The following is a 14,098-nucleotide window of genomic DNA, read 5'->3' as shown; positions in this document are numbered from 1 at the left end:
CACACTTGCACCACCCTCTGAGTGAAGAAGTTCCCCTCAGATTCCCCTTGTATATTTCACCTCTCACCCTAAACCTATGTCCTCTAGTTCTAGTCTCACCCAACCTGAAGGGAAAAAGCCTGCATGCATTCACCCTATCTATACCCCTCATCATTCTGTATACCTCTATAAGATCTCCCCTCATTCTCCTGCGCTCCAGGGAATGAAGTCCTAACCTATTCAACCTTTCCCTATAACTCAGATCCTCAAGTCCCAGGAACATCCTTGTAAATTTGCTCTGCACTCTTTCAAGTTTATTGATATCTTTCCTGTACTGCACACAATACTTTAAAAGGTGTGAAACTGATGGAATTGTTCTACTGGAAACCAGCGCAGTAATAATTCTTTATTAATGCTTAAACCCTCGACAGGTTAAATGCAAGGAGGGCGTTTTCTCTGGCTGAGGAGTGTGGGAGCAGGAGACACCATCTCTGCAGGATGGAGATGAGGGGAAATTTCTTCACTTAGTGGGTGGAGAAACTTTGCAATTCTCTGCTCCGGAAGGCCGTGGAGACTCAGTTATTGTGCTTATCCTGGCTAAAGATTTATAAGAGTCGTACAACAATACAGCATGGATATAGGCCATTCAGCCCAACCAGTCCATGCTGACCACAGTGCCCATCCAGCTAGTCCCAATTTCCTGCGTTCGGCCCATATCCCTCCAAGCCCCACCCCTCCATGTACCTATCGATTCTTAATGACACTATTGTACCTGCCTCAACCACTTCCTCTGGCAGCTCGTTCCATATACTCACCACCCTCTGCGTGGAAAACGTTGCCCCTCAGGACCCTTTTAAATATTTCCGCTCTCAGCATAAACCTATGCTCCCTAGTTTTGGACTCCCCTACCCTGGGGAAAAGACTGTTACCGTCCACCTTGTCTATGCCCCTCATAATTTTAAACATTTCTATAAGGTCACCCCTCATTCTCCTACGTTCCAAGGAATAAAGACCCAGCCTATCCAACCTCTCCCTATAACTCAGGCCCTCGAGTCCTGGCAACATCCTTGTAAATCTTCTCTGCACTCTTTCCAGTTTAACCACGTCTTTCCTATAACAGGGCGACCAAAACTGCACACAGTGCTCCAAGGGCGGCCTCACCAACGACTTATACAACTGCAACATAAGATAAGGTATCTTTATTAGTCACATATACATTGAAATACACAGTGAAATGCGTCTTTTGCGTAGTGTGTTCTGGGGGCAGCCTGCAGGTGTCGCCACGCTTCCAGCACCAACATAATGTCCCAACTCCTGTACTCAGTGCCCCAACTGATGGAAGGCCAACATGCTAAACATCTTTTTCACCACCCTGTCTACTTGTGACCTTTAAGGCCCTGGGTCTTAAAGGCAATCGATGGATATGGAGCTCGATCAGGAAAATGGCAGTGGGGTAGATCAACCAGGATCTTGATGATTGGTGGAACAGACTCAGAGGGGCTGAATGGCCTATTCTTGGTCCTATTTCCTATGGACCAGATGAGTTATAGTTTGTAAGTAGATCCCACCACAAAACGTGCAGAGGAGACTTCTGAAAATGGAGACACGGGAGACTGCAGATGCCGGAATCTGGAGCAACAAACCATCTGCTGGAGGAGCTCAGTGGGTTAGGCAGCATCTGTGGGAGGGAAGTTGATATCTGGACCTCAACTGTCGACTGTCCATTTCCCTCCACAGATGCTCCCTGACCCACTGAGTTCCTCCAACAGTGAGATGTATAACAACATTGCCAGGACAGGGATATTGCGGCCGAGGAAAGACCAGAGGTAATATTTTTGGAAGAAAGGAGGCTGGGAGACAGAACCGAGTGAGGTTTGAGACACAGTCGATGGGGAGGATGGATTTCCCTTGGCAGAGTCACAAACCAGAGGGCAGAGACTGAAAACAATTGATAGGATTAGGGGGGAAATGAAGAAATATTTTCTCCTTCACCCCAGAGGAGATGGGGGTCTGAACAGGTGCAGGAATCAGAAACGCCCACCTCATTTCCACAGTACTGGGATGTGTACTTGGAGCTATATCCTACAGGGGACCCTTCTCCTCCTCTCCTATCAGGCAGAAGATACAAAAGCTTGAAAGCACGTACCACCAGGCTCAAGGACAGCCTCTACCCCGCTGTTATAGGACTATTGAACGGTTCCCTAGTACGATAAGATGGACTCTTGACCTCACAATCTACCTCATTATGACCTTGCACCTTATTGTCTGCCTGCACTGCACTTTCTCTGTAACTGTAACACTTTATTCTGCTTTCTGTTATTGTTTTCCCTTGTACTACCTTAATGTAATGAAATGATCTGTATGGATGGCATGCAAAACAATGTTTTTCACTGTACCTCGGTACATGTGACAATAATAAACCAATTCCAATTACAGACCAACTCCTGGAAGACAAGATCAGGTTGTGCAGTTCTTTCCCTCACTAGCACAGACATGATGGGCTGATTGGCCTCTGATTCTCCTCTTGACACTCGTTAATCCCAGCAGTTCTAAGTTCAACAGGTCAAAAGACACAGAAAGTGCACACACAAGATAGCACAGCACACAGACACCATTCTATACTGTGTGTACACATATGTTCTTTCACCAGGTGCCTTCCAGCATAGTTGCTCTTAACACTCATTGTTCACCAGGTGAAGTTGCTCTACCACTGAGTTTCCACAAAACAGTCACGGTACAGCCAGGATCTATGCACCCCTGCAGCTGTCAATAATGAACCCTTTCATAAGTATTTCAGTTAGCCTTGCATTTTACATGAAACCTGGCTGAAATAAATAGATTTTACTCTGGAATATTTAACAACCATTTTCCTTGAAACAAAACAAGGTAGTTTTTGTTTGAAAATCACTGAAGATGTTCTGTTGAAAGTGTCCTGACTGGTTGCATCACAGTCTGGTACAGTAATTCGAATGCACAGGAACATAAGAAGCTGCAGGGAGTAGTGGACTCAGCCCAATACATCACGGGCACATCCCTCCCCACCATCGGGAGTATCTACAGGAGGCGCTGCCTCAAGAAGGCAACATCCATCATCAAAGATCCCCACCATCCCAGCCATGCCATCTTCTATTGGGCAGGAGGTACAGAAGCCTGAAGTCCCACACCACCAGGTTCAAGAACAGCTACTTCCCTTCAACCATTTGGTTCTTGAACCAACCAGCACAACCCTACTCACTGCAGTTTAGCAACACTGTGACCACTGATCACTTTGCACTAAAGTGAATTTAGTTTATTTTTCTTCTAATTGCGATCTCTCTTGTAAAAATTGTGTACAATTTATTTACTTATTTCTTGTGAATGTTGCACATTTGACGCTCTGTGCCTGTGATGCTGCTGCAAGTAAGTTTTTCATTGCACCTGTGCATACATGGACTTGTGCAGATGACAATAAACTTGATGTTGAAAATCAAAAGACAAAAATGCTGAAGATCTGAAATATGATCAGAACGGAGTAAATACTGCAAACACAAAGGTAGCATCTGTGGAAGGAGAAACAGAGCTCATGTTTCAGGTCAAAGACTCCTGGTATTGGTTTGACCCCAGCTAATGCCAGGGTAAAACAACTAACGTGGGAATACATTCTCTGTATGCACTCCACATAAATCATTGGTATTGGTTTATTATTGTCACTTGTACCGAGGTACAGTGAAAAACTTATATCATAAGCCAATCGTACAGGTCAATTCATTACACAGTGCAGTTACATTGGGTTAGTACAGAGTGCATTGAGGTAGTACAGGTAAAAACAATAACAGTACAAAGTGTCACAGCTACAGAGAAAGTGCAGTGCAATAAGGTGCAAGGTCACAACAAGATAGATCGTGAGGTCATAGTCCATCTCATTGTATAAGGGAACCGTTCAATAGTCTTATCACAGTGGGGTAGAAGCTGTCCTTAAGTCTGGTGGTACGTGCCCTCAGGCTCCTGTATCTTCTACCCGATGGAAAAGGAGATAAGAGAGAATGTCCCGGGTGGGTGGGGTCTTTGATTATGCTGGCTGCTTCACCAAGACAACAAGAGGTAAAGACCAAGGAGGGGAGGCTGGTGTCCGTGATGCGCTGGGCTGTGTCCACAACTCTCTGCAGCTTCTTGCGGTCCTGGGCATAGCAGTTGCCGTACCAAGCCGTGATACATCCAGATAGGATGCTTTCTATGGTGCATCGGTAAAAGTTGGTGAGTGTCAAAGGGGACAAACCAAATTTCTTCAGCTTCCTGAGGAAGTAGAGGCACTGGTGAGCTTTCTTGGCCATGGCATCTACGTAATTTGACCAGGACAGGCTGTTGGTGATGTTCACTCCCAGGAACTTGAAGCTCTCAACCCTCTCGACCTCAGCACCATTGATGTAGACGGGTGCATGTACACTGCCCCCTTTCCTTAAGTCAATGACCAGCTCTTTCGTTTCGTTGACAGTGAGGGAAAGGTTGTTGTCATGACACCGTTCCACTAAGCTCTCTATCTCCTTCCTGTACTCTGACTCATAGTTGTTTGAGATACGGCCTATAACGGTGGTATCATCTGCAAACTTGTAGATGGAGTTAGAGCAGAATCTGGCCACACAGTCCTGAGTGTATAAAGAGTAGAGTAGAGGGCTGAGGACGCAGCCTTGTGGGGCACCACACATACCACACAGGAGTCCATTTCCCCATCGTGACTGCATCGAAGTGACAGAACAAAATCTAACTGAACCTTATGTCATATAATCATACAGCACGGAAACAGGCCCTTCGGCCCATCTGGTCCACGCTGACCAAGATTCTCACCTAAGCTAGTTCCATTTGTCCGCGTTTGGCCCATATCCCTCGAAACCTTTCCTGTCCAAGTACCTTTTAAATGTTGTCAATGTACCTGCCTCAGCCACAACCTCTGGCAGCTCCTTCCATATACTGACCACCCTGTGGGAGAAAACATTACCCTTTAGGTTCCTATTAAATCGCTCCCCTCTCACCTTAAACCTAGTTCTTGATTCCCCAACCCTGGGAAAAAGACTGTGGCCACTCACCCTGTCTATGTCCCTCGTGATTTTATACACCTCTATAAGATCACCCCTCATTCTCCTACACTCCAGTGAATAAAGTGCTAACCTGCTCAACCTCTCTCCAGAACTCAGTCCCTCAAGTACCAGCAACATCCTCCTAAATCTCCTCTGCACTCTTTCCAGCTCAATGGCATCTTTCCTATAGGTCATTTAATTGAATCTCCACTATTAGACTATTTCTTTTTACTCTCAACTTGCACCAATGTTTAGTTTATTTTGTCATGCAAGTTATGTACACTTTCTGTTAATTTAAGTCTTTGTTAACTTATCTACTGTATAAGATAAAAGATATTTGTTTATTAGTCACATGTGCATCGAAACACACAGTGAAATGCATCTTTTTGCATTACTGAGAAAGTGCTGGGGGCAGCCCGCAAGTGTCGCCACGCTTCCAGCGCCAACATAGCATGCCCACAACTTCCTAACCCGTACGTCTGTGGAATGTGGGAGGAAACCGGAGCACCTGGAGGAAACCCACGCAGACACGGGGAGAACGTACAAACTCCTTACAGACAGCGGCCGGAAATGAACCTGGGTCACTGGCACTGTAATAGCGTTACGCTAACCGCTACACTACCATGCTGCTGCAGAAGGCTAACTTTCATGGCATTCATACCCTGGGTATGTATGCCTAAGACAATAAACTTGAACTTTAGATCTTTCTTCCTAAACAAGCAAGAGAGAAAAGTTTTATTTAGCCAAAAAAGAAAAAGTTTGATTTTCTAAAAGTAATCAAACCCCAGTCATTTACAACAGTAACATTCTGCAGTACAGCATTGCCAACAGAGTGGTCAGTACCTCAATGAAAACCATGAACTGGAGTTCTCACTAAGGACCACTGTTGGCTCCGATTTAACCTTGAAACTCGTGAGCAAGCTCAGCAGTGGAAGAAATGAGCAATTCACCGGTAGCTGAAAGATTTCACTCTCCATTTTCCAGTCGTGTTGCCCACCACGTTTCCAAGACTCTCCCCAGACTAAAGTCAATCCCCGGGACTCAGTGAGTGGAGAGAGTTAATTACGAAAAACTCCAATGATACAGAAAGTTACTTTTACAACTTCTGGTCAATCATTTGTAAGTAACCCCACTTGCAGTCATTTATCATTGGAATTGCTTGGTGACTCTCTACAACTAGTTGTATCTTATTGTGATTGGAAGACTTAATGATTAATCCAAGAAGCCACTGTATAGAAACAGCCAGTGTTTCTGCTTCACACGAGGCACCTCCGACCTTCCCCATCTCCACATCCAGCTTCCTCTGAAATGCACCCCAGTTATTCACCTCTACCGCACCTTGGGGGAGCAGGTTGCACACCCTCAATGATCTCTGGACGAAACAGGGGTGCTCCCATTCCTCAGTGGATCTAGATACTCCCTAATAATACCATCAATGGTTTAGTGAATAATCTAGGTCAATACACAGTTGTTAGCACACACTTCATTGTCTGAACACTAGAAGAATTTCCCTACAGGGCTAATCCACTTATCTCTGCAGAGAGTTGTGGACACAGCCCAGCTCATCACCCTCCCCTCCTTGGACTCAATCTTTACCTCTCGCTATCTTGGTGAAGCAGCCAGCATAATCAAAGACCCCACCCACCCGGGACATTCCCTCTTCTCTCCTCTTCCATCAGGTAGAAGATACAGGAGCCTGAGGGCATGTACCACCAAACTTAAGGACAGCTTCTACCCCACTGTGATAAGACTATTGAACGGTTCCCTTATACGATAAAATGGACTATGACTTCACGATCTACCTTGTTGTGACCTTGCACCTTATTGCACTGCACTTTCTCTGTAGCTGTGACACTTTACTCTGCACTGTTATTGTTTTTACCTGTACTACCTCAATGCACTCTGTACTAACCCAATGTAACTGCACTGTGTAATGAATTGATCTGTATGATCGGTTTGCAAGACAAGTTTTTCAATGTACCTTGGTACAAGTGACAATAATAAACCAATACCAATACCGCAGAGTATCCAAAAGAGAGAATCGGTCATGTGAATTTAATCAGACCCAGGCCATTTTAGAGATTACAGCAAAACCAATGTTGGACAGCACAGGCCCTCTCCCCTCCTCCCCCGCACCTGCCTATCACTGTCTCTTACCTGCATCTACCTATCACCACCCTGTGCCCACCCCGCCTCCCCTCTTTTGTCCACCTATCACTGCTCTGCTCTTCCCTCCTATATATTGGGCTTCCCCTTTTCCTATCTTCAGTCCTGACCCGAAACGTTGACCGCCTGCTTTTCTCCATGGATGCTGCCTGGCCTGCTGAGTTCCTCCAGCATCATCGTGTTTTTCAACAGGCTCTCTACCAAGTCTGAGACAATTCTCTCCCAAGATTCACGTACACCAACAAAAGAAGAGAGTGAAGAAAGACAGGGGTGTGACGGAGAGTTGGAGGAGGATGAGGAGAGGGTGGGAAGCAGGATGTAACGATAGAGAAGTGGTTGGTAGAGTGCAAGGTAGTGATTAGTGGGGTACAGCAGGGATCAGTGCCTGAACCCCAACTATTCACAATATATATTAATGAGTTAGAGCAAGCAATTCGAAGTAATGTCTCCAGGTTTGTTTAAAGAGGACCCAAGCCGCAACTTTTTCCACACAGAGGGTGGTGGGTATATGGAACGAGCTGCCAGAGGAAGTGGTAGAGGCGGGTACAACTACGACATTTAAAAAGACACTTGGACAGGTACGTGGATAGGAAAAGTTCAGAGGGATCTGGGCCAAATTCAAACAAGTAGCACTCGCTCAGTTAGGCAACTTGGTCAGCACGGAAAAGTTGGGCCGAAGGGCCTGTTTCCGTGCTGTACGACTCTCTGATCTCTATGACGCTAATGAGAGAGATCTGAGGTCTGGTATAGGCTTGATGGGTCTCAAAGCTTACTTCAGTGTCAGAGGGAAACAGCAAATACATAGTCTGCTGCAAATCCACAAACATCTCCCTCATCCCCCATCATAAAGCTATCGGATTGACCAAGGCAAGCCTAATATCGCAAGGTGCGTCAGCAGAAGGTTAATCATTCTCACATCCAAAGGTCAGCTTCAAGCATTTGTTCAGCTAACGGGAAGTAATCAAACGATTCACCTCAAAGATAGGGAGATGGTTGGAATTCCAGGCCTTAATCCGCTCGGCATTCACATCCACCACGGTTACGGTGATGTTCTTGCACATCTGCGCAATGACACTGCAGGTTGGACCTCCGACGTATCCTGCTCCAATGCAACAGATCTTGTTGACCACAACCATCTTCTTCACCTACCCTTTTGGGGGGGGGGGGGGGGGGGGGGGAGGGGAAGAAAATTGTCATTGAGTATCAGAGAACAAGCAAGAGATGGAAGCTGGTGTGGTCCAATTACACCCAAAGCGTTGGTGATACCTCCTCTCATACCCCTCACTAGGTCAATTCCCTCCAACAACCCCCCCCCCACCCCATTCGCCACCCTCTCCAATCTTGTTTCAGTTGATTACCGAGCCCTTTCCTTCCTGGGAGCACCAACAATAGCTTTTGTCTCTATCGTGTTGAAGACACAGAGACTAGAGAAGGTACAACTGCTTCTGCTTTGCCCAAGACCACAAGACATTGCGGAGAGTTGTGAACACGGCCCAGTCCATCAAGAAAACCAGCCTCCCCTCTATCAACTCGGCCTATTGGCAGCCTGCTGTCTTGGGAAAGCAGCCAACGTAATCGAGGACAATACACAAAAGGTGCTGGAGGAACTCAGCGGGTCAGGCAGCATCTATGGAGAGAAATAAACAGTCGATGTTTCGGGCCGAGACCCTTCATCAGGACTGGAAAGGAAGAGGGCAGAAGCCAGAATAAGAAAGTGGGGGGAGGGGGAGGAGCACACGCAGGCAGGGGACAGGTGAGTTCAGGTGAGAGGGGGAAGGTAGGTGGGTGGGGGAGGAGGGGGGAAGATGTAATAAGCTGAGAGATGTTAGGTAGAAGAGGCAAAGGGCTGAAGAAGAAGGAATCCGGTAGGAGAGGGCAGTGGACCACGGAATAAAGGATGGGGGAGGGGAGGAGAGGAGATGGGCAGGTCATCAAGCCAGAGGGAAGGGAGCCACAGGAATAAGGGAGGACAAAGGAGTTGGGGGGAGAAAAAGAAGGGGTGGGGTCACCAGTTAGAGAAATCGATGTTGAGGCCATCAGGTTGGAGAATCCCCAGGCGGAATATGAGGTGTTGTTCCTCCAACCTGCGCCTGGCCTCAACGTGGCAGTAGAGGAGGCCGTGGACAGACATGTCAGTGTGGGAGTGGGATGTGGAATTGAAGTGGGTGGCCACTGGGAGGTCCTGGTCATTCTCTCTTCTCCCCCCTCCCATCGGGCAGAAGATACAAAAGTTTGAAAAAACGTACCACCAGGCTCAAGGACAGCTTCTATCCCGCTGTTATCAGACTCTTGAACAGACCTCTCATATGCTAAAGATGAACTCTTAATCTCCCAATCTACCTTGTCATGGCCCTTGCACTTTGTCTACACTTTCTCTGTAAATGTAACACTATATTCCGCATTCTGTTATTGTTTCCGTTTTGTACTACCTCAATGTACATATGTATGGAATGATCTGTATGGATGGCACGCAAACAAAAGCTTTTCACCGTATCCAGGTACATGTGACAATAATACACCAATTACAAAAGAGATTTGCAAGGATCAAGGCAAAACAAGAGGTGATAAACACAAGAAAGAACTAAAGAAACTGCTGCATTTAGAGTCACAACCTGACAGGAGGTTTTAGGATTATGAAGGGCTTTGATACAGTAAAGGTGGGAGATCTTTTCACATGGCAGAGACCAGAACTGCAATGAATCCAGAATGCCAGAGAAATTTCTCTGGTGGGAACATGGAACTCCCTCCCACAAGCAGGGAAATAGAAGAGGTGCAATCAAGCAGAAAATTGAGTAATACACAGGCAAGAAAAGAGTGCTGATGGAACGAGATAAAACGAGAGGGATGGAGGATTGTCAGGAACATAAACACTGACACAGACCTGTTCAGGCAAGTAGCTGGTCTCCAGCCTGTGTAACCCAAGATAATTAGCTCTGAAGTCCTCAGGGAGATAAAACTCAGGAAACTCAGGTCAGGCAGCATCTGTGGAAACAGAAAAAGATTTAACCTTTCTGGATAAAGACCCTTTATCAGGCTGGGCTGGTCTCCAACCCAAAATGTTACCTGTTTCCCATTCCACCGATGCTGCTTGACTTTCGGAGTGTTTCCAGCATTTTCCGATTTTATTTCAGATTTCCAGCATTTGCAGTCCAGTCCTGAGGTAGGGTCTCGACCCGAAAAGTTCACCGTCCATTTCCCTTCATAGATGCTGCCTGACCTGCCGAGTTCCTCCAACATTTTGTGTGTGTTGCTCCCGATTTCCAGCATTTGCAGTCTTTGATTTTCATTTGTTGGTGTTCAGCAATTTATTAAGTAACAACACTCTCCTTACTGGACTAACTCATTCGTCACCCACATCACTAAGTTCCACAAACAAATATTAAAATGCTCAATTATAGCTCCTGGGGCAAGACTGGGTGGAAAGTTTATTTGAATGAAAAGCTCGTAATTTTCCAAGTGTTTGCATAACCTTGGCACAACCAAGTGTCCTGAACTGAATCACAGTTACAACTCGAGAAGCCAACAGCTAATATGCATCCTGCAATCTGCCATACATAGTAAATGAGGCATTAAGAACCAGATAATGTTTTCTAGGAAAGAAAATGCTAGAAAATACAAAAGTTTTCTGTTTGCAGCAATGTTCCTGACACGTAATCCCAGCTGAGTCAGGAATTGGTCAGTTACAGACACCCAATGGCACAGAACCACTGTATAATCACTCACACATTCACACTGCCAAGGAGGTTTTGTACTGAAGACTTAGGGGACGAACCAGTGCACCCACTCGCAGGCAGCAGAAGAAATAATGCACGATCAGTGTGAGCCAAGGCTCAGTCAGAAGCACTCCCACTGCAATCAGGGGTTCGTGGGTTCAAGTCCCACAAAGAGCACAATCCGGGCCAATACTCTGGAAAGGTGGTGTGTAGACTCTGGCCGCGCAACCCAAGCCCAGTGGGAGTCACAACATGCATCCAGTTTGGTCGGGCCAAATGTTCTTGGACTTCCGCAAGTTTGGATTGGCCCTGATTTTAATTTTGTACCCCCGAATATCCTCTGGTTCGGTGGGATCAGATCTTATTTCAAGGGCAAAGGATCCAAGAACACTCTCTCAAAGAGCAGCAGTGACTTTGCGCCTTTGGCCTGACCAACACTGAAACTGGAGGAACTCAACAGGTCAGGCAGCATCTGTGGAGGGAAATGGACAGTTAACATTTTGGGTGAAGACCCTTCACCTGGACTGTCCATTTCCCTCCACAGATGCTGCCTCCAGCTTTTTGTGTGTTACCCCAGATTCCAGCTCCTGTTGTCTCTTGCATCTCCGTGGAACACCAACCATCGGGACATTATCTGCTGGCTGTTGGTGGGAGCTTGTTACACACAAATTAACCGTTACAGTTCCTTCACAACAAGTGAATAGGAAAGGAGGGTATTGGTGTTGGTTTACTATTGTCACTTGTACCGAGGTACAGTGAAAAACTTGTCTTGCATACCGATCGTACAGGTCAATTCATTACACAGTGCAGTTACATTGAGTTAGCACAGAGTGCATTGAGGTAGTACAGGTAAAAACAATAACAGTACAGAGTAAAGTGTCACAGTCACAGAGAAAGTGCAGTGCAATAAGGTGCAAGGTCACAACAAGGTAGATCGTGAGGTCATAGTCCACCTCATTGTATAAGGGAACCGTTCAATAGTCTTATCGCAGTGGGATAGAAGCTGTCCTTGAGCCCGGTGGTGTGTGCCCTTAGGCTCCTGTTCAGGAACTGTAGACCAATCGGTGGGGGGAGGGGGTACAGAAGCAGCAATTGTTGAGGAACTGGTAACAGGGCAGTTCAGAAATATCCATAGGATTGGGCAGAATCAAAATGGATTTAAGAAAAGGAAATCAAATTTGACTAATCTGTCAAGTGAGTTTTGAGATTGTAACTAGCAGAATAGATAGGTAGATATCTTTATTCGTTACATGTACAGCTAAGAGGGAACCAGCTTGGTCAGTACTTGGACTTACAGAATGCCTCCAATAAGGGGCACACAAAGGTGCGCTGAAAGGCCTGGATGATTTCAGGAAGTGGGGTGGGGTGGGGGGCGATGCAGTGCACACACTCCTGTTTACATCAACGGTGCTGAGATTGAGAGGGTTGAGAGCTTCAAGTTCCTAGGAGTGAATATCGCCAATAGCCTGTCCTGGTCCAACCACAAAGACACCATGGTCAAGAATTCGCACCAGAGCCTCTACTTCCTCAGGAGGCTAAAGAAATTCGGCATGTCCCCGTTGACCCTCACCAATTTTTATCAATACACCAAAGGAAGCCTCCTATCTGGATGCATCACGGCTCGGTACGGCAAAAGTTCCCCCTGTGACTGCTAGGAACTGCAGAGAGTTGTGAACACAGCTCAGCACAGCACGGAAACCAGCCTCCCCTCCATGTACTCTGTAAAGCAGCCAACATAGTCAAAGACCCCACCCCCCCAGACATTCTCTCTTCTCCCCTCTCCCATCGGGCAGAAGATACAAAAGCCTGAAAGCACATACCACCAGGTTCAAGGACAGCTTCTATCCTGCTGTTGTAAGACTATTGAATGGTCCCCAGTGCAATAAACTGGACTCTTGACCTCACACTCTACCTCGTTATGGCCTTGCACCTTAATGTCTGCCTGCACTGCACTTTCTCTGTGACACTTTATTCTGCATTCTGTTGTTGTTTTCCCGTGTACTACCTCAATGCAGTGTGGAATGAAATGATCTGTATGAACGGTATGCAAGACACATTTTTCACTGTACCTTGGAACACGTGATAATAATAAACCAATCTAGAGTGGACGTGGAGAGGATGTTTCTATTACTAGGAGAGTCTAGGATCTGAGAGGACAGCCTCAGAATAAAGGGACGTCCCTTTAGAACTGAGATGAGGAGGAATTTCTTCAGCCAGAAGGTGGTGAACTTGTGGAATTCGTTGCCACAGACGGCTGTGGAGGCCAAGTCATTGGGTGTATTTAAGGCAGAGATTGATGAGTTCTTGACTGGTAAGGGGGTTAAGGGTTACAGGGAGAAGGCAGGAGAATGGGGTTGAACAAAGAAATCAGCCGTGATTGAATGGCAGAGCAGACTCGATGGGCTGAATGGCCTAATTCTGCTCCTACATCTTATGGTCTATTTTACGGTTATTAAACAAAAGTAGAGTGCATGGTATTGGGGGTGAAACACTGGAACTGGTTAAGGATTCGTTAACAGAAAACAGGAAGGAGGGATAAACGGGACATTGTTGCGTGTCCTGATACAGTGTCTCCACCCAAAACCTTGACTGACACCTTTTGCCTTCACAGACATACGTCGGAGGAACGACACCTCACGTTCTGCCCTGGTGGTCTCCAACCTGACAGCCTCAACATTGATTTCCCCAACTTCAGGTAACCCCTCACCTCTTCCCTCATTGCTGTGGTCCCCTCACCCCTCCCTCCGCCACCCCATGAGCTGCCCGTCCCTTCCCCCAACATCATGACCTGTCCATCTACTCCCCACCTCCTTCCCTTTATTCCATGGTCCCTTTGCCTCTTCTACCTATCACCTTCTCACACCTCCCCCTTCCTGCACCCACCTACCTTCCCCCCTCACCTATCATCTGCCAGCCTGTTCCCCCCCCCCCCCAACCACCCCCTCCCTTCTTATTCTGGCTTCTGCCCTCTTCCTTTCCAGTCCTGATGAAGGGTCTCGACCCGAAATGTCGACTGTCTATTTCCCTCCATAGATGCTGCCTGACCCGCTGAGTTCCTCCAGCATTTTGTGTGTGTTGACCTGCTGATTTCTTGTGGGGACATTTTTATGTTGCAAGCCAGTGACTGGAGGGGTGCGGCCGGTATCAGTGCTGGGGCCCAGCTGTTGTACGCATTCTATGTCAACGATT

At 46.8% G+C, this 14,098-nt stretch overlaps 1 protein-coding gene across 2 annotated transcripts in view; it reads right to left on the bottom strand.

Annotated features, from left to right (window-relative positions):
• The window catches only part of LOC127569405 (UDP-glucose 6-dehydrogenase-like), a 56,005-nt gene that overhangs the window by 34,954 nt on the left and 6,953 nt on the right, over positions 1–14,098 (bottom strand). The window contains exons 2-3 of one of the 2 annotated variants that reach the window (XM_052014018.1): positions 10,078–10,178; positions 8,171–8,346 (exon numbers count right to left, since the gene is read on the bottom strand). In XM_052014018.1, coding sequence (XP_051869978.1) covers positions 8,171–8,332 — 162 coding nt within the window. In that variant the 5' untranslated portion in view covers positions 8,333–8,346; positions 10,078–10,178. The remainder of the gene's footprint in view (positions 1–8,170; positions 8,347–10,077; positions 10,179–14,098) is intronic. The other variant, XM_052014019.1, reaches the window with a different exon arrangement.

This window comes from Pristis pectinata, chromosome 4 (genome assembly GCF_009764475.1).
Source record: "Pristis pectinata isolate sPriPec2 chromosome 4, sPriPec2.1.pri, whole genome shotgun sequence".
Taxonomy (NCBI): Eukaryota; Metazoa; Chordata; class Chondrichthyes; order Rhinopristiformes; family Pristidae; genus Pristis; species Pristis pectinata.
The sequence above is the reverse complement of the archived record's forward strand: the minus strand, read 5'-3'. Positions and strand labels throughout refer to the sequence as shown.